Source organism: Equus caballus, chromosome 1 (genome assembly GCF_041296265.1).
Source record: "Equus caballus isolate H_3958 breed thoroughbred chromosome 1, TB-T2T, whole genome shotgun sequence".
Classification (NCBI taxonomy): Eukaryota; Metazoa; Chordata; class Mammalia; order Perissodactyla; family Equidae; genus Equus; species Equus caballus.
Genome location: NC_091684.1, coordinates 1,895,676 through 1,914,876, shown reverse-complemented (window position 1 = coordinate 1,914,876; position 19,201 = coordinate 1,895,676). Strand labels below are relative to the sequence as shown.

The 19,201-nt window shown below is 57.4% G+C and overlaps 1 protein-coding gene across 2 annotated transcripts in view; it reads left to right on the top strand.

The window, feature by feature from the left end:
* Positions 1–19,201, top strand: part of INPP5A (inositol polyphosphate-5-phosphatase A) — a 235,267-nt gene that overhangs the window by 168,047 nt on the left and 48,019 nt on the right. For both annotated transcript variants that reach the window (XM_023636652.2, XM_023636663.2), the window contains exons 7-8: positions 6,485–6,537; positions 8,527–8,646. In XM_023636652.2, coding sequence (XP_023492420.1) covers positions 6,485–6,537; positions 8,527–8,646 — 173 coding nt within the window. The remainder of the gene's footprint in view (positions 1–6,484; positions 6,538–8,526; positions 8,647–19,201) is intronic.

Genomic DNA, 19,201 nt, shown 5'->3' with positions numbered 1-19,201 from the left:
CAGTGGCCTTGATGGGAAAGGCACTTGCCGCTCTGATGACGGGTGGACCGCCCCCCCCCCCCCCCCCCGCCCCCGCCAGCTTGGCCTGGGTTAGAATCCTCCAGAGCTCAGTGTTCTGCCGCAGGAGGGATGTGATTGTCCGCGGAGGGGACTTGGGCCCAGCAGTCAGGGAGTGAGTGCCACTTGTGCTTCTTTCTCCAGGGGGCTGGTAGTCTTGGGCGAACTGAGGTCTTGGGGCCCTAATTCCTGCACTGTGAACGCAGGCAATGTTTTCATGATCACCTCCTGGCCCTTGGTTGGAAGGGGATGGGGCCCTTGGCGGTGGTTCTGGAAGGACCACGATGCATCCTGGCCGTACCCAAGGACCCATAATCGAAGCTTGGAGCCAGCCCTCTGAAAATGTCAGAATGTCCTGGGCTGAAGCTTCACTTTTTCACACTGTAAAATTGTTCGGAAATGCAGTCTAAACACGTTAACACATTCATGACTGCAGTGATGAACTTACTGCAAACGGAAAGTATTTTCTACAAATATTTAATCAGAGTAGTGGGGATGTAATAATGTTATACTGTTAAACTTTCTGAGAGTCGTTTGCAATTTAATTCAAAAACTTTAAATCTAGTTAGAATCCTAACGTTACAGTCATTATACATCTATATTATACAAAAAAATAACATTATCTCCTGTTTTATGTATTCATTCCATCAATAATGTTGAAAACAGGGCACCATTAATATGGAAAGTTAAAAAGTGTGAAATGTAAGATATACACATGCAGATGTATTGAAGATATGTATACACAGACACCTGTTACAAATAATTGAAAACTGAAGGTAACAATAACTAATTTTTGGTACAGAAACTTACAGAGCCTTCTGTGTTCAATGGAAGGGGAACTGTTGATGGTTATATTAAATTCTATGTAAAAATCCATGTGTGTTCAACTCAGGCCTCAGACTGAGAGTTCTGACTGCAGGGTGTTGGCCTGTGCCTGTGTCCGTCCTGGCCACGCTGCTCTTCTGGAAAGAACCTTCTAGAAGCGTGTGAGATGGGGGGCCTGGCACCCATAGCTGTTGCTCACTGTGAGGCACATTGCCCTCCAAGTGTGTGGATCGTCTCCATTCACACCTCACAAATGTTACCGGGAGCCATGGGTCCTGAGGACAGCTAAGGCCCTGGCCTCGGGGAGCGTGCATCCTGGCAGGAGAAACCGATGGCATGTGCTCCGTCAGTGAGCCATACGTGAGCAGGACCACATGGTTGGGACGGGCAAGTGTGGGGTGGGCAGGGCACAGTGCCAGTGTGGGCTTGGCAGCTGGAGCTGGGTGGAGGTGACGACATGGTGGGCTGCCTGTCGAGCTGACGGAGGACTCCGGGCCGAAGACTCTGGGCCGGGCGGGGTGTCTGGTGAGCTGGGAGAAGAGCCTGGAGGAGACTGGTCAGGCGGGAAGGAGACGGGGAAGAGGGCGAGGGGACAGCGCCTAGGAGAGTCATGGAAACCTTAGTTTCTGAGACGAAGGAGCAAAAAAATCCTTCCTCCAAGAACTGGCCTCGCCAAAGGAGGGGTCCCGAGTGGTGGGCACCTTGAAGGCGCTCTCGTGATGCAGAAGGGCCTGGGGCAGGGCCGAATGACCAGGCCCTGGAGGTGTGTTCCTCAGGTGTCCCGGCTTAGAGTCCAGAGTTAGAGGGGGGAGGAGGGAGAAGAGGAGGAAGGGGAGGAGGAGAGAGCAAGGAGGAGGAGCAGCCAGCTCGAGCCCCTTGGTGCAGGGCCTCTCCTGGGGAGGGGGGAGCTGGCAGAGGGTCAGCGCTGATCAGGAACAGCTCCCAGGGTTGCTGCTGAGTCCACACATCCTGCATGGGGGAGGAGGGGGGTCCTCGACTGCACAGGGCACCTACTGCCCTGGAACCTGCCCGTTTCTCCGGAGGAGTGGGTCCTGCCACCCAGCGCTCCCCTCACGGCCTCTGTGCGGCTGGAGCAGAGACCATCAGGCTCTCTGGGTCGTCGTCGATGGTGCCTGTGCACGTGGCTGACTGCCCGCGGTGCGCTTGGCCCTCCCCGGCCCTCTCTCGGTGCTGGTCTGACCTCGGATCTCGTGCCCTGTGTGTCAGAGAGTCTTCATGTAGGTTGTTCCAGGGAGTCAGCCTGGGCCCTGTGCACACGCAGCTTCTGCCGCGCCGCCTCCGGAGGGCTCGCCACCAGCACAGAAGTTGGGCCACTCTGAGTCAGGGCTGCTGCGTGCTGCCGCTGCTCGTTTCCGAGTGTGCACCCAGGTACCAGGGTCGTGGAGCCACTTCCCACCCGTGGACGGAAGGACAGGGTGTGGGATGGAGGATGTGTTGCTGGTGCTCTGGGAGGGGCCAAGGAGAGGCCTGCCAGCTGGGCGGTGCGCATCGAGACCCCCTTCCCCACAAGGCGAGGTGGCTGTCTTTCTCTTCTGGAAAGATGTGCCTCCTGCTCTGGCTCTAGGAAGAGAGGTTGGCCTTACCAGGTTACAATGAGTTTATCCCCAGTCTCATGTCCCCTCTGGCTCCCACTGTGGCCTGGGTGGGGTGGGGGCAGGGGTGAGAGTTCAGGCTCTGGGGCTCAGGGACTGAGACCTGACTCCAGCTCCACCGCTCACCTACCGTGTGACCTCGGGCACCGTTCTCAACCTCTGGGCCTCAGTTTCCTGGTCTGTAAAATGGGCAGTGGTGCCCACCCCATGGGCTGGCGTGAGAACTGGACACGCTCAGCGTATCTGGCGCTAGGATGACGTCGGCACCACAGCCCCGGCACGGGCCGTGGCTCTGCTGCTGGAGCGCTCCGTTAAGCACACGGGCTGGTGTTCACGGGCCACATGGGTGCTGCACTCAGCCCCCAAGCTTGGGGAGCTCCTCGGCCAGCAGCCTGCTATCCTGGGCTCTGTTCTCACCTGCACTGGACATGGGCAGAACCCGCAGCTTAGAGTACTTGTCTTGTCCGAGGCCCACGGCTGGGACTCCGTCGGACCCGGGCAGTCCCAGCTCCGTTCCTTGCTGCTGCAGAGGAAGGCCAGGCCCCTGTCCTTGGAGCTTGAACGCCAATGGGAGACGTCCTTTCAGGCCCAGTTGGAGGCCACATGAAGAGAGGGAGTTGAGAGAGTGTCCTGGCCGGGGCGTGGTGGGAAGAGTTCTTGGGGAGAGGGCTGGATTCGGATGTGTGGAAGGTGGAGGAAGGGCATGCTGGACGGAAGCGGCAAGGCAACTGTCTGGAATCAGGGTGCTTGAAGGGGAGAGGTTTCTGCGTGGGGACTTTCCGAGCATTGGCTCAGCGTCCCGGCCAGGGCACCAAAGGGGCCTCAGTAGCCCCAGCTCTGCGCTGTCTTAGCTGACTTCATCACAGACCCAGTTACTTACGTGGAATGAATAAGAACATTCTATGGGCAAATGCCTCCCAGATATTTGGCGCAAGAGTTGAATGTCTCAAGCAGTGGCAGACAGGTCCACTACACGCTCGTGCCCTGCAGTGGTCAGGCCGCCTATCTAGTGACAGATGAATTGGTGACACCTCAGTGAGTGTCCAGGGTCTTTCGCACGGTGCCTGTCCTCCCAGCGGGCAGTGCGGCTGGAGCACTGAGGGAGTTGCAGGCTGGGAACCAGAGCCAGCTCATGGTGTGAAGCTGAGTGGAGCTGGAGGAAAAGGTGCCTGCTCTGTGTCTGCTGGGGAGCACGTGGGGACTCTAGGTAAACCTAAGGCCACTCTGAAAACAGGCAGTGTTGGAAAGGGCGCTCCCCTGGGGCTCAGGGCGAGAGGAGAAAGGCCGGCTCTGCTGCGGGCGGCGAGTTTGCGTCTGCGACCTCCTCAGTGTCACCAGGGAGCAGGGCCCCAGTCTCCACTGCTTCCTGGTCGGGGTCCAGGGCAGCCGCAGAGCTGCGAGGTGGAGAGGTGGGCCCTGGCTCCACAGGAGGCTGCAGACCAGAAAGGCCTGTGAGACCCACGACCCAGACACCAGTTTACTCCCCGTGAAAGTAATTCTGCGGAACAAGTTGACCAAGAGTTAGAATAAGTATGTTTAGGATGCTCAAAGAGATAAATAAAAGGATGACGTTAATTAAAAAGAAGGTGTTATTAAACAAAACAGAAGCAAAGCAAAAACAAGGAATAAGAAAAAGAGTGTCTAGAAGCACAGTGACTAAAACTAGCAGAGTAGATTCCAAACCACACGTGGCCGAGGAGGAGCTGGTGATCCAGAGGTGGTGGTGAGGGTTTGTCTAGAGCACAGCCAAGAGAGGCAGTGGTTTCTGTTTGCTTGGTGGCTTTTAGGTTTTTATTTTTGCCCTTATGGAAAAGAGCAGCCTGAAGGCCCCTTGAGAGGCTCCATACTTATCCAAAAGAAATTCCAGAAAGAGACAATGGGCAGAAATATTGGAAAAGGTGAGAGGGGACATTTTTCCAGAACTAAAGCCCTGAGTTCTCAGACTGAGTCCTGAGCAGGATATGAAGCCAACTCAAGCCTCGAGCGCAGGGAGTTCCGATCACTGGCTGAAGAGAAACACCTAAGTCACCAGCGAAACATGCATGGGGAAGGGTTGGCCACGGGACGTCGCCAGCCTCGGTGGCGCTGCGGCCAGCGGGATGACTCAGAGCCCTGAAAGGGAGATGGCAAGTGGAGTCATCAGCAGGAAAGCAGCGGCTGTGTCTCCCTCCTCAGACTGGAGGGGCCTGGGGAGGGAGCCTGAAGAAGGCTAGTGCCTGGGATCCCAGCACTGCGAGCTGCAACGGAGGGCTGAGAAACGGAGGGCTGAGAAGGGCCCTATGGTGGGAAGGGGACCTGGAAAAGACAGCTTGTCAGGGCTGGACAGGCGCGTCTACAGGACAGAGGGCTGCTGGGGTCGCGGCGAGAGCCAGGCGAGAGGGAAAGCAGGTGCCGGGTTTGCACGCGGAGGTGCGGGGTCGTGCAGAGAGCACTCTGGGCAGACGGTTGGAATCCAGAATGGGGTGCTGTGAGGCTGAGCGCGTGGAAACTCGAAGGTGGCCTGTGCAGCTCGGTTGTTGGGGCTTAAAGTGTAAACGGACGGTAGCTGATGGGGCTGTGGGTGAGGGAGAGCCTTTAGCAGCTGGGTTGTCTGCAGAAAGGAAGGGCTCTCGCTGGGCTGTCTGCAGTCCCATTCTCGGGGCCCTCCTCTCACACAGGGAGCTCTTTGCTGCAGCGTGCAAATCCAGGCCCACGGGAGGACAGAGAGTCCTCGCCCTCTGCTGCCACTGCCTGTCCTGCAGGACGCCCGAGTCCCCGCAGGTGCATCCCCTCCTCCCTCCACTGTCCTGAGGACCGTGTGCCAGGCCCATGCTCCTGCTGGCAATACCAGGGACAGTAGACGCCCTGCCCTGGTGGCTGACATTCGAGGGGAAACAGGACATTTTCATCCAGTTTGCTGAAGGGTTTGCACCATGGTCTTTGTGATTGGGGATTCAGGAGGGTCTCCCACTGCCTCCTGGGGGTTTGCAAGAGGGGAGGAGCTCACTCCCCAAACTGCTTAGGCTGTGATGCTCCCGTGTTCAGTGTGGCTATTTAAATTAAAATTGCGCAAGATAACATTGCAGCATTTGGCTCTTCAGTCACACACTTCCAGTGCTCGGTGGCCCTGGATGGCTAGTGGCTCCCGTATTGGGCAGCGTGACACAGAACATTTCCATCATCACAGCTACAGCCCAGCCTCCTTCCCTGCCCAGCGTGGGCATGAGTGTGTGAGATGGTCGCTGGTCATCGATGCTGGACGTGGCAGTAGCCAGCCCAGTCGGCCTCTGGCCAGAGCTGTGGGAGAGGCGCAGGTGTGACTCCTGCCCCCCGTGCCCTCCCTGCCTGTCTCCTTTGGTCCCCGGGTCACAGACCAGCAAGAGAAGAGTGCGGATTCTAGACAAAGGTTATTCTCAGGGGTAGGCGAGTGTGGCGGCAGCAGTCACTGGGTCTCTGGTTTGCCCCTCCTCTGTCTACAGGCTCCGCACTGTCCCGTCTGCCGCGGCTCAGCTCTCTAGAATCAGCATCGCAGGCGCAGAGCTGTGCCAAGCCCCTCGCTCCCGTAGCCGCTCTCGAGGAAGGGCCTTCCTGGCAGGCCCGCTCACGTCTCTGCAGCCTCAGACTTCCTGTCCCTCGCCAGCTCGCCCGCCATCCAGGACGTCTCTGTGGATGCTGCCGCTCAGGCTTGTGTGGGGCGGCCAGCGCGCGCATCCTGATTTCCTCTGGAGGCGCTCCTCGCGTGCCTGTGCTGATGGCGGTTTCCTTGCGGCTTCTCTCGAGGGCGGGGTGGTGCTGTTTCTTGTCCCTTTCCTACCCACACTGCCCGTGGCCCTGGCGAGCTCGTGCCCATGGAGCTCTGCGTCACAGCGAGCGTCTCGGTGCTGAGAGGCTGACGTCGTTTTCCTCTGACTGTAGATGCGTCACATGTGGCCCCTGATCGTGTGTGTTACGTGTGTCCCTCTCCTTCCACTCGTAAGCCAATTTATTTGTGTAACCTCTTTATTTTTCAGTGCAAGTGGTCCAGAAAAGGCTTTGTCCGGACAAGATGGTGTGTCGCGGACTGGTATGTGACTGTCTCGACCATCTCCCTCTGTCAACTCTCAGGACATCTCCTCCTTTTGTGTTTTGCACAAGTGGTGTGTGGCGAGCGTCCCAGCAGAGGCTGCAACCCGAACCCGTGCCCTTTGACCCTTTTTGTTCTCGGTGATGCTGTGTGACACGGAGTATTGTCGCCTGGCCCTGTGAGTGCAGCATCTAGGCTCCCCACCGAAGGCCATGCTGCTCCTCCTGTCGGCGTGAGGCTGAGCACCCGCACTGCCAGCCACTGCTGCTCCTGGCAGCCCCGCCTCTGGTGGTCCCACCGTGGCCCCGTGCGGTGGTGTGATTGGTCCAGCAGCACGTCCTGGTGGGCGCTTGAGCACAGGTGAAGTGGACCCTCCAGCTTGGGGACCGCAGGCGTGGCCCTCTCTGAGGCATGAGCCCCACCCTTTCTACCGTGAGAGGAGGCTTGTTATCCGCTCTCCTGACGCACTGAAGGCCACGCGTCTCCCCGAGCGTGCACCCTGCCACCTGGGAGCAGCTGGCAGGACTGAGGGTACAGGGGCTCTGAGGGCGGGCGTGTGCCACCATAAGCAGGACCTGGGGAAGGGCCTCATGCTGGCTGATGGGCTTGTCCAGGTTGGGGATGTGGACCCTATTGGGTGCCTGATGGCCATGCAGGGGACAGCTGGGGGCTGTTGGCAGGCTCTGAAGCACCCGCCAGGACTGGAGTGCCCCCATCAGGGTTCCAGCATCAGCCAACAACTCTCCAGCCTGGGGATGCCCAGGGGGCAGGAGCAGCAGGGCCGGCAGCAGCCCCGTCCTGGGCCCACTCAGGTTGGGGCTCTCCCCAGGCGGGGCCAGGGAGCCCAGACAGAGCCACTGTCTTCGTCCCTAATCCAGGGAGTGCTGGGCCACTGCGTCCACCTTTTGCAATTGGTCACACCTTGGCACAGTATGGGAGGGGCCACACGGGGGTGGACCTGAGGAGGCGGGGTTGCTGGGGTCCTGGGGTCATAGGAGGGGAGTCCTCTTCTTTACTGTCACCCTGAGGAGATGGCTGTTGTCAGTGCACAGGTCCGCTGGCTCTTGGGGCCCGGTGGTCCCGGCTCTGTGGATCACCGTGGCGTGCTCGCATCACTGCACCGTCCTCAGTGTGAGGCAGACACGTCCTCAGTCGTGCAAGGGTCTCTCCGGGGTGTAGACAGACTGATGGCTGAATTCCAGCCTCACCCTGTACCTGCAGATGCGGAGACACACAGCAAGGCTGCCGGGGTTTCCCAGAGGGTTTGCTCCGGGCTGTGAGCTGGGGCTTCTTGAGTGAGATGAACCACTTAGTGCCCCCCACCCCCACGTCACAGGGGTCCCTACAGTGAGCTGCTGACAGGCACTGGGCTGCTTGGGCCGAGCCACCAGCTGACCTTGGAGGGAGCTCAGGCCTGGAGAGGCAGCTTCCTCCTGCTCCTCTCTTCCTCTTTCCTCCTCCTCCTCATCCTCTTCTTTTCTCCCCCTCCTCTTCCCTTTTCCTCCTCTTGCTCTTCCCTCTTCCTCCTCGTCTTCCCTCCTTATCCTCCTCTTCCCTCCTCTTCCTTTTCCTCCTCCCTTCTCCTTCTCTTGCTTTTCCCTCCTCTTCCTCTTCCTCTTTCCTCCTCCTCTTTCCTCCTCCTCCTCCTGGTTTGGCCAACAGCTTGAGGAAAGTTTCCATGATTGTGTGTAGGTCATTTCCTTTAACAAGAAATAGCTCCCTTTTCAGTTGGCCAGAGTAACTGCATTTGCAAAGAGGTTTAAAGACTTACACTTAAGGTCCCATGTGTCCTCCTCTGACCAGGTAGGAGGACATACTCTGGGTCAGCCTGGAGTGGCTGTGGAGGGCAGGAACACAGGGTGCAGGCCACCCTGCCCGCCACTAGCCCTGGGGCCCCTGGGGAGCCCGGGCAGGAGCAGCATGGGAGCAGCTGCACCAGGGGGCCGGTGGCATCGCCCTGTTGCTGAGCCTCCTTCTCTGTCTCCGCAGCGCCTTCGACCTGGTGAACATCCACCTGTTCCACGACGCTTCCAATCTGGTTGCATGGGAGACAAGCCCGTCCGTGTACTCGGGGATCCGGCACAAGGCGCTGGGCTACGTGCTCGACAGGTGGGTGCCGGGCGGCCGGCTCCTCCATGGGGCTCGCAGCTCCGCTCTGGGCCACTTTTCCTCATCTGTTTTTTCCTATTTGCCAAAACTATGAAACTGCAAATGTTGCCCATTGATACGGCACAAGTCCCGACCCCCGTCCCAAGGCCCGAAGGGCTCTACCTCACAGACCCAAGGTGGGCACCCCACTTGTCTTCTGTTCTGTGGGAAAAACAAGAAAGTTCCCCTGAGCCGCGGCAGAACATAGATGTCAGCTGAAGCGTCTTGGAGCCTGATGTCCGCGTTTTGGCTGTGGACCGAGAAGTGTATGCTCCACGGGGTTCTGCTGGTCACGGCCGGTGCCTTCCCAGGGCTCTAGCCCACCACCCCTGCCGGGCTCGGCTCTGAGCACCTTGGAGTGGCCCTGGCTTTGCAGGGTCAGCTCAGCGAAGCCCGTGTGGCCCAGCTGGGCTGAGCGCCACCTCCCTCCTGGCCCTGCTCTTCCACAGTCCAGCCAGGCCTTTGGCTGCTGGCGGGGCGCCGGGGCAGGGCAGGGATGTCGGTGGTCTTCAGAGTGGGGAAACCACTTGTGCTTCCTGCCTAGGCTTCCTGCTGGCCTCCCCTTCCTCCATCGCTGCTGCTTGCTTCCCTCTCACAGCTGGTTTTCAGGACCCTTCTGCCCTGAGTCCTATGGGACCTGCCATCATCTGTGACATCCTCATGTGACTGTCATAGGGGTCAGAGCTGATGGGCTGTCATCTGGGGAAGAAAGGCAGCCCCTCGCACCCCCAGTAGTAGGATCTCTTTGGTCTGGGGACCCGCGTCCCTCTTGATTTCTGCACGGGCCTTTTGTTAAAGCTCAGCGTAGTAGCCTAGGTCTGCTTGTTGTGCTTAGTCCTCAAATTGAAGTCCTCTCCCACCAGTGTCCTGTGGCCTAAGTGACCATCGATGACCCGCTTGTGCTTAGGACAGCTGTTACTGCAGGATGGATGTCTTCCCATTTCTGCCTAGGTGATCTCAGATTTCTCCAGGAACCCCCACCCTGGCCTCTGCCCCCACACACCAGGACGCCAAGTTGTGTGTCCACGTAAATGCGCCAAGGACTGTGGCTGCCTGGCTTCTCAGCCCCGTGTTATGAGCCAGCCTCTTTCTGGTCCTCCTTCTAGGACTCTGACCTCTGACCCCTCCTGCCTGTACCCAGGATCCCTGGGCTTTGGGCCTGGCCGTAGTACGGCTCAGTGCAGTTCAGCCTTGGCCATGGCCTGCGTGGGCCCCTTACCTGCTGCGTGCACATTCCATCTGGATTCCCACCGGGCTCCACAGGGATGTGCTCTGGACAAGGAGTCTCATCCCTGTGCTCACATTAGCCAGATGTATCACGGTGGTCATCAGGTCACCTCCAGGGACCCTGAGATCAGGTCCCTCATCCTGTCCGAGCACCCTGTCACCTGCGGCCGCCTGCCAGGTCCACGCAGAGGGACCGTGAGTGTGGGACATGGGGGTCTGGTGCGTCTGTTGGTACTCCTGCACACTGAGAGCCTGGCCCTTTAGCCTGAGCGCAGTTGGGCACTCTTCAGGGGCCCTATTGGCTTCCCGGGCTCAGACTGAGCTGGGCTCAGAGGTGGGACTAACACTGAGGCGATGGAGGGCCAGAGTGGACCTGAACCTGAACCTGAGCTCTCGGCCCAGCACTGGGTGAGGCCCGGTACTGTCCCACAGCATGCTGACCCACGACTGCCCATGACAAGGGGCTCCCCATCTCCCTGTGTCTCAGCGTGCTGACTCACGACTGCCCGTGACAGGGGGCTCCCCGTGTCCCAGTGCTGGGGTGTCTCAGCCTTCAGCCAGCTCATCCACTAGTCCTTGATCTTCCGTTCTCATCCAGACCTGCTTTGGAGTACATCCAGCATGCAGGCCCAGCATCACCCCATCTGTGCTGAGGCCCCTGGAGTCGAAAAGGCCAGCCCTGCCCTGAGCAGGTTCAAACACTCAGGTGGGCACTGGCCTGACGGCACCTGGCCAGGAACACAGTGTCTCCATCCGCAGGAGGCGAAGAAGTCATCCTCCTGTGAGGGGTCGCCTGGCAGCAGCTGAGGGCTGGCCTCCCTGGGGGCTGCTTGGCTGGGGCACTGTGGGCAGACAGCGAGCCAGCGGCCCGGGAGCAAGGACCTAGTCCAGGTCATGGCCCTGTGCGGTCTTGCAGTCTGACGGGTCCCTCTCTCGCTGGGACCTCCCGCGGAGCATGGGCTGAGATGGATCCATGAATAAGCTGGTCAGGTTGGCAGCGGGCGTAGCATTAAAATGTGTCATTGCCCCAAACTGCTGTTCCTCCACGGCCTCCGGGAAAGCAGCCTTTGGGTCTAGGGCACGCTCCTGCGGCTTCCCGTTCCCATGAAGCGCTGCTGTGGGAGCTCAGCCAGCCACAGATCCGGACCTCCGCTGCGCAGGGCCGGCACCGCACAAAGGGCAGCTCTGTGGGGGCCGTGAGTACCGGGCCGCCCTTTCATCCGGGCTGCTAACCTTTTGGCAGCCACCATCAGACTGCATTCTGCTCTGCCGATTGGGAGGACAATGCCACGCCGGCCCTTTCAATGGACGCCGCCACCAACAGTGCCCCATTCACGGCGTTGGGAACCTCTGCGAGCTTTGTCTGCTGGGCTCCACGCGGAAGCAGGGGATGGCCAGGAGCTCCTGAGAGGGGAGCTGCCTTTCCCGGCTCCGGCTCCTTGTAAAGCTTCTAGGGCCATGTTTCTGTCGGAGCGTGTGGCCTCAGGCCCGGGGAAGGGCAGAGCATCAGCCTGAAGTCCTCGTCCCTGGGGGCTGGTTGGGGGAACCCTGTGCAAGAACTGAGAGGCACCCAGAGCTGTGTGTGCAACTTTTCTACAAATCTGAGATGATTCCAAAATAGAAACTTCATTAAAAACCCTGGAGAGACACACCCTCCTTGTCTGAAGTGTGGGCACTCCTTGGGGTTCAACCTTCCGGTGGCACCAGCTGCGAGTGACACAGAGCACCCAGCACCACGGCCGTCAGGGACAGCGTGCGTCTCCATGACCTGGCAGGGGTGCCCTCCTGCCCGCAGCCATAGCCGGGGAGCCTTCCCCAGCATGGGCCTGCCTGGAAGGGCATAGACTTGAGACACCAGAAGATGAGAGTGTCACTGTCAATAAACTGCAGCCACTGGTTCCTTTGGGTTTTTATTACAAATAATAATCTTTATTTTTTTTGTGCAACTTATGAATTTTTTGCTTTTAATCTCTTGTTATGAGAGGTTAAAAAAAGAAGACAAACCCTAGTTAATGAAGAGTGTCAAGCTGAGAGACTGGGAGGTGAGCGGTGCACGGGGTTTGGGAGATGCAGGCTCGGGGTCCCCCTGCCCCAGGAGCTGGTGCTCAGACCCTCTGCGGGCCGTGGGTGCAGGTGGCACCCTGTGACACACAGTTAAGCTCTTTGGGGAGCATTTGGGGATTAAACCAGAAGCAGAGGCCTCAGCTCGCACAGTCCTTCCTGAGGCGCCAAACGCTGACACTTCCCGAAGCCTCCTGAGCTTTGGGCCGTGAAATGAGATTTTTTTCCACAAGTGACAGGGCTCTCTGTCTCCCCTTTGAAATGTGGCCTGGCCTAGTTCAACAGAAACATTTTTACATTACAACTGTGAAATCTCGGCATAAAGTGCCCCTTTGTACCCCCCATTATTTTCTCACAAATATAGTCCATTGTCACAGCGCTGAAGTTAATTTGATCAACATTGGGACATTTAACTTTTATGTCCGGTCAAAAGAGTTGTTTCATGCTCATTTTGGGCATTCAGAGGAAATGATTGCCAGAAAAATAATGTTGCTGGGAACAATTGAGAGCAATTAGTTTCCCAGGGAGAGGCGATGAGATGCCGTGGCCACACAGCCCCCTTTGTGGTTGGAGGGGTGGTCATCAGTCAGCCGTCAGCCGCTCAAAGACCCTCCAACCTCAGTGTTGCTCTTCAGGCCGTTCCCAGAACTCCCCTTGCTGTGTGGAGAGCAAAAGAGAAGCCGCCCCATCTCCAGGCAAAGGCAGTCCCCGCCCGGCCCGCGGGGAGCCGCCGCCTGACTCCCCACTCCCACTGCCCCCAGTGCAGGGTGCCTTGTCTTTCCTGGTGGTAGCTCTTTGGTCTGAGGCCCAGGTGGCCATTGTCACGCGTCTGTTTGGAGCCACCCTTGGACAGCGTGGAGTCCGGGGCCAGACGGCCAGCCCCCCCATTCCTCCGCAGCCTCTCTGCCTGAGTCTCCGGGCTCCTGGTGTCTTCACGGCGTTGGTGGGAAGGTGCCCACTGAGGACGTGTGTCCAGCTGTAGTGCCAACAAAATGGGCTTGGTAATCCTACCGTCTTAGATGATTGATGGCAGCTGTAATTACCTTTTATTTTATTTTATTGAAGAATAAGCATCCAGAAAAGTGTACAAAGCTGCGAGAAGTCAGACCCACCCCTCCGCTGTGAGGTCTCCGTTTTCCCGTGTTTGTCCTGTTCAGAAAAGCAGCACGGACATGCCGCTGCCCCTGTCTACCCCATCCTGAACCCCTGTCCTGCTCCCCCACCACACACCGTCTCCAATTAGTGCCTGTCATTCCTTTTACACCTGTCCTGCTGTCACACACGCATGCACACTTCTGTTGCTGCATGTGAACACGTGTGCTGATGTTTATATTTTTGTTGCACGTTCGTGTGATTTATGTTTTTACGTGTGTGACCATCCATAAGCCCGTGGACAGACATCTTCAAGCATCATGGGAATGCGTCCTGCTGGGCACCTCCGTCTGCTGCTCGCCTTTGTGGCTCTGTGCTGTTCATGCCCGCAGTGGGGGGGACCTGGCTGTACCTGCTGTGTTCCCCCCCAGCGGCCCCTCTGCTCGTCTGCCCTCTCCTCAGCCTCTGGGATGTTCTCGGCGCTTTGCTGACAAGCAGGGTGCCGTGGCGAGCGGTGCTGCCCTCCTGGAGCGTGGCCTGGTGCTCTGCGCTGTGACCAGGTGGCACCACGCCCACACCAGGCTGGGGAACGCAGGGCAGTCACGTTTCCTCAAAACTAGTGAGGTCAAGTGTCGTTTCCAGTGTTTGCTGGTACCAAAGTTTTTGAAGGCTCTGTCAGCTTTCTGAGATTCCAGCTCTTGCCTTTTCTGCCAGACGTTCCAGGAACGAAGCAGCCGCGGGAGGCTCAGGGGCTTCTCTGCCGCTGTCTGGCTTGTGGCAGCAACTGAGCCGACCTAGCAGAGTTTGCAAGGTGATTCTCAGTGTAGAGAAAGCACGTTTAATAAGGAAATGCTATGTTTAAAGAACAGATGGAAACGGTAACTGCTGAGGGGAAGCTCAGGGCGACTCTCCAGCTGGGTCGGGGCAGCTGTGCCCCAGGCGGTCCTGGGTCGGGGACACAGATGTTCAGAGGTTGCCAAGCGGTGACCTAACGATTGAGAAGTGCCGGCCTGGTGACTGGGGCCTGAAGCCCCCCACCCCTGGACTCCCACCTCGGGAAGCAGCCACGAGCGCACCGAGGAGGAAACTGAGGCCTGCGCCAGAGAGGACGCAGCCCCCCAGGCTGGGACTCTCAGTCAGTGCGGCTGCCGTACGAGGCATCGCGGGTCTCCTGGCTGAAACTGCCTGCGCTCGCTTCCTCAGTCTGAAGGCGCAAGGTCCGAGGTGGTCTGCTTCTGGTGAGGCCGCTTCCTGGCTTCGCACCATGTCCTCACACAGCGGAGAGCCTTCTGGAGCCTCTTCTTATGAGGCCACCTGCTGTGCGGGATCGGGGCCCAGCCTGATGACCCCACTGAACCTCCTTAGCAGCCCCCTCACCAGTGCAGTCACGTGCAGGGCAAGGCTTCAGCATGGGAATTTTGGGGACACAGTTCAGTACCTAGTGGGGCCTCGTGGGCTCTTTCCAACACCTGAATTCGGGACCAGCTAAGACAAGAAGGGGCGTTTCAGAAATGTGGAACAGCTGAGGCGGGCGGAGGTCGTGGGAAAGAGTGGACTTTTCTAATTAACCCCTCACCAACCGGAACTTGCCCTGGCCCAGTTCTCCTTCCTGTTCTGCTCCATCGAGGCCATTGCCGTATTGGGCTGTGACTTCTCCAGGCCTCTCCCGTGAGAGTGGCTGAGGGTCTGTGCATGCCTGAGGTTGGGGAGCTCCACGGCTCGGCACGGGGTGCAGTGGTGTTTGCGACGTGGCGGGCACCTCTCGGCCCACCCGGCTGACGGATGCGTGTGCTGGGGCCTGGGGCCTCCCTGGCTTGGGGGCAGCTTGCTGGCAGGTGCTGGCTGGAGGAGTCACGGAACATTTGCGGCGTTAGGCCCGGGAGATGCCCCGTAGTGGAGGGTGCGCTGTGTGCTGAGTGTGAGCTGGTCAGCCGGCCGGTCGCTGGGCCCTCAGGCACTGGCTGCTGGGACTTGACATCAGAGACATTCTCATGCCTTGTGCTGACCCTGATGCCGGCAGACCTTTCTGTTTGCCTTGCACGCGGTCCTTTCTTCTGCCCCTGCCTCGGGTGCATCCCAGATAAACTGTCCTGCTGCCTTGTGTTGGCGGCTGTCACGATGGAGTGACCGTCCACCTGGGGGCTGCCGGCCCCACAAGGGCAGAGCCAGCCTGTGTGCAGCACCTGGTGGGGTCAAGTGACAAGTGAAGTCGTGAAAAATAGTCCATCCGTTTCTAGGAAGGTGAAAATAAATTGGTCAGTTTATTTAAAACAGCTTGAATATATCTACAATAAACCATTCAATTAGATGTTTTAAGATTAAGGGAAACTTTTAAAGAATCCTTAAAATATATGCCCAGTTTTAGTAATTTTTGGTTGTTGATGTTTTTGCTATTTAAAATTGACCAGAGAATGTGGTCTCTACCAGATCCGAGGAATAAAAACTGACGTCAGTGAATTCCTAATTGTAGACAAACTCCACGACATCTAGTAGTTAAAAAACAGAGAAGGGAGGAAGGCAAGGGCACCCGCGTGTTAGAGCTCCTGCAGAGTGCCACCCAGTCCCGTTCGCCTTCCGAACCACAGCTCCTGGGGGGACCGCCCTGAGCAGCCCCGTGGTGCTCCCGCCCCGGCTTTCAGGGCTGTTAGACCGCGGTAGTTTCCGAGCGTGTAACCTGTGACTCCCGCAGGGCCCTTGTCTCGTGTCAGAGGGCTTCCGCCTGCAGCGTCCTGGGCTCTGTTGTTGCCGAGGCGCACGTGCGCGGCCCTGGTCGCTGTGCGGGCCTGTGACGCAGTCCCTGTCAGCGCCTCTCCCGGCCAGGCTGTCCCGTAATGAAACTGCCTGTCAGAACACAGAGAGACTCCCTCTTCAAGACCTAAAAAATGGATTTTTATGGCTCTTCTTGTAATTCTCTTTTTGAATTAGGCACATGATATGGATGTGGGCCTACTTCTCAATCATAATAGCTCCTGACAAGGTAATTAATTTTAAAACAACTCTTTTTTTTCTCCTGGTCCAAATGGCACTATATTGAAATTAAAAATGCGTGTGGGGAGGGCAGCGGCCTGGCACTCAGGTGATTGCCTGGCCCGTGACAGCCCCTTCATCTTGCTGCTTGCTGCGCGACCTTTCGAGACGGCGGGGGTTATTAATGGGCTCAGGCCATTATATCAAAAACAGCGGGGCACGGAAATATGATAAAGTTTAGGTTTTTAATGATAGTATTACAAGATTCTAGACATGCCGATGAAATGGCTCTGGCAGTTGGCGTGTCCTGCCCATCACCAGGAAGGAGGCCTCACCAGGAGTCCCTGAGCAGCCTCGGCCTGAGGGCAGTGGGGTGGAGAGGGTCGACCCCCAGGAAGCCTCAAGAAGGTAGTGCTTTTCCTCTCTGAACAGTCTAGGGCTTTTTGAAGTTTACTTAGATATTAAAGCTGAAATTTGTTAGTCTTTTTAAAAAAGGATTTACCTCAAAATGAGTTTTACCATTTAATTAGCTACATAGTCATTTACTTCCTTTTTCTTTTTTGATGAGGAAGATTGGACCTGAGCTAACATCTATGCCCGTCTTCCTCTATTTTGTATGTGGGACGCTGCCAGAGCATGGCTTGATGAGTGGTGTGTGGGTCTGGGATCCAAACCTGCAAACCCTGGGCCACCGAAGTGGAGCCCGTGAACTTAACCACTGTGCCACCAGGCAGCCCTGATCATTTATTTCCTTAATTCATGCTTAGGGGGTCAGCTGTTTACATTTCTTTGTAATCTTTCATTTCCTTTCCGTCAAAAGTGAGGACAGTTCAGCGTGATACGTTAGCCAGGTGAATAAATCGGTGGCCTCAGCCCTCGCTCGCGTGGAAGTGCGAGAGCCGTGGGACCACGCAGGGTCACTGCAGTGCCTTGTAAACTGGCTCTTGGGTGTTCTTAGGGACATGTGACCCCAGGCTCCTTGCCGCCCATCAGCCGCCAGCCCCGGCACTGCCTGGTTCCAGTGCAGAGCGCTATTGTGCGAGAACAGGTGGAGTTCTTTACGGCTGGGATTCAATGTGAGTGTTTGGCTCAGGAAATAGTTGGGAATTGATGGGCGCCTATTAACATGCTTCCCTGCTTTCTCATGACCCCTCAGCCATCATCCACTGAGCTTAGTGCCCTGAGGCTCGGGGAGCAGAGGAGGAATGCTCGGCAAGAAACAGACTCGATGCATCCGTGACACGTGCACCGTCCTCCCACACCTCTCTGGATGTGTCCTTGTTCCTGCAGCCGTGCGCTCAACGTTTAAATCAACCTGCGTGTTCACCAACACAACAGAAGCAGAGTGTTGAGAGAGAACAACTGAGCAGTGAATTTTAGCCTATTAATCCAAAAGTTTTTATCACTTTCTACGTTGAATTTTCCTAAGGAATGTGTGTGCTCTTGTGCTTTTTTTTTTTTTTTTTTGAGGAAGATTAGCCTCGAGTTAACTACTGCCAATCTCCCTCTTTTTGCTGAGGAAGGCTGACCCTGAGCTAACATCCGTGCCCATCTTCCTCTACTTTATACATGGGATGCCTACCACAGCATGGCTTCTGCCAAGTGGTGCAGTGTCCGCACCCAGGATCCGAACCGGCGAACCCCGGGCCTCTGAGAAGCCGAATGTGCAAACTTAACAGCTGCGCCACCGGGCCGGCCCCTCTTGTGCTTTTTAATAAGCAGAAGTTGGCAAATTATTAAGATAAAATGTGTCGCTGTTTTGACATTTATGGTGTTTCTGCCCAGGATGTGGGACAGCTCCTCTCCCATCGGCTTCAGCTCTCTTCCCTTCAGCAAAATTGAGCTGGAGCTTTGCTTTGGTTTAGTTTCTCTTTTAAAAAATACTAAGAAAGAAAAGGGAGAGACCGCTCTGGGTAGAATGAGATCACGTGCCGGCTGGGAGAAGGGTGCTGCGTGACGTCTCATGTGACAATGGTGTGATGATGCTGTGTGACGGTGACGCTTGGCAACACTGTGACGATGGTGTGATGACAGTGGGTGATGGGGCTGTGACCGCTGACAGCACAAAGTGGACGAGCCAGCCGCCCTCTCAGGCTGCCCTCAGCCCCGTCCCCAGCGCCGTGCCAGTGTTCCCATTGCCACGTCCTCTGGCCCCGCAGCCACACAGCAGTGCCTCCCCTGAGCAGCAGAGATGTGTTAGGAAATGGTCGTGCCAACAGCGTCCCCTCTGCTCACGGCCACACCCTGACACACCCCAAGGGCATGTTCCTCAGGGCCTTCGAGGAATCCTGTCCAAGGAGCAGCCTGGCCAGGCGGCTGGGCTCTGGTTGAGGAGCCGTGCCCCGTGGGTGGAGGAAGGGGCGTGCACAGCAGTGGCTGGGTTGGGGGAGCAGAGGGAACACAAGAGAGAGGAAGGGACAGAAGGGAGCACGTCCGCTAAGGGCCTCCTGCCCGTCCACCCTCAGCCACCACAGGGAGCTGGCCGTCACCTTGCTGCTGAAGCGCAGGGATGTCAACAGAGCTGCATGAATGTGAGTGACTCCTCAAACCAGGGCAGCGTGGGCTGCTAAGCAGGGGTGGGCAGGCTGGTGGCCACAGGGTGTCAGGGCTGGGGCTGTGGCTGGAGGGGAGCACAGAAAACTGACGGGCATTGCTGAGCCTGGCAGAGATGGCAGACGGAGGTGGGTCTGCGAGCCGAGCCAGCAAGGGAGCGACCAGCTGCCTCTGGGTTCACCGTGCAGGCTGCGTTTCGTGAGGGGTCCCTTCTTTTTTTTCCCCTCCCCAAAGGCCCCCAGTACATAGTTGTATATTCTAGTTGTAGGTCATTCTAGTTCTGCTATATGGGACGCTGCCTCAGCATGGCTTGATGAGCGGTGTTAGGTCTGTGCCCAGGATCTGAACCCACAAAACCCTAGGCTGCCAAAGCGGAGCATGGGAATTTAACCAGTCAGCCACAGGGCCGGCCCTGTGGGGTCCCTTCTGGCTTGGGCATCAGCCTCCTGAGAAGTTCCTGTGCAGGTTCCACAAACAGCCGGAAATCAGTCACGTGACTGGCTGTGAAGTTTGGGTTTTTTAGAGAAGAACAGTGTGACTGAACCACGATGGTCAGTTCTCTGGACCTCTGGCTGGTCCTGGAAGGCGGGCTTGCAGCAGCATCGTCAGAGCCGGG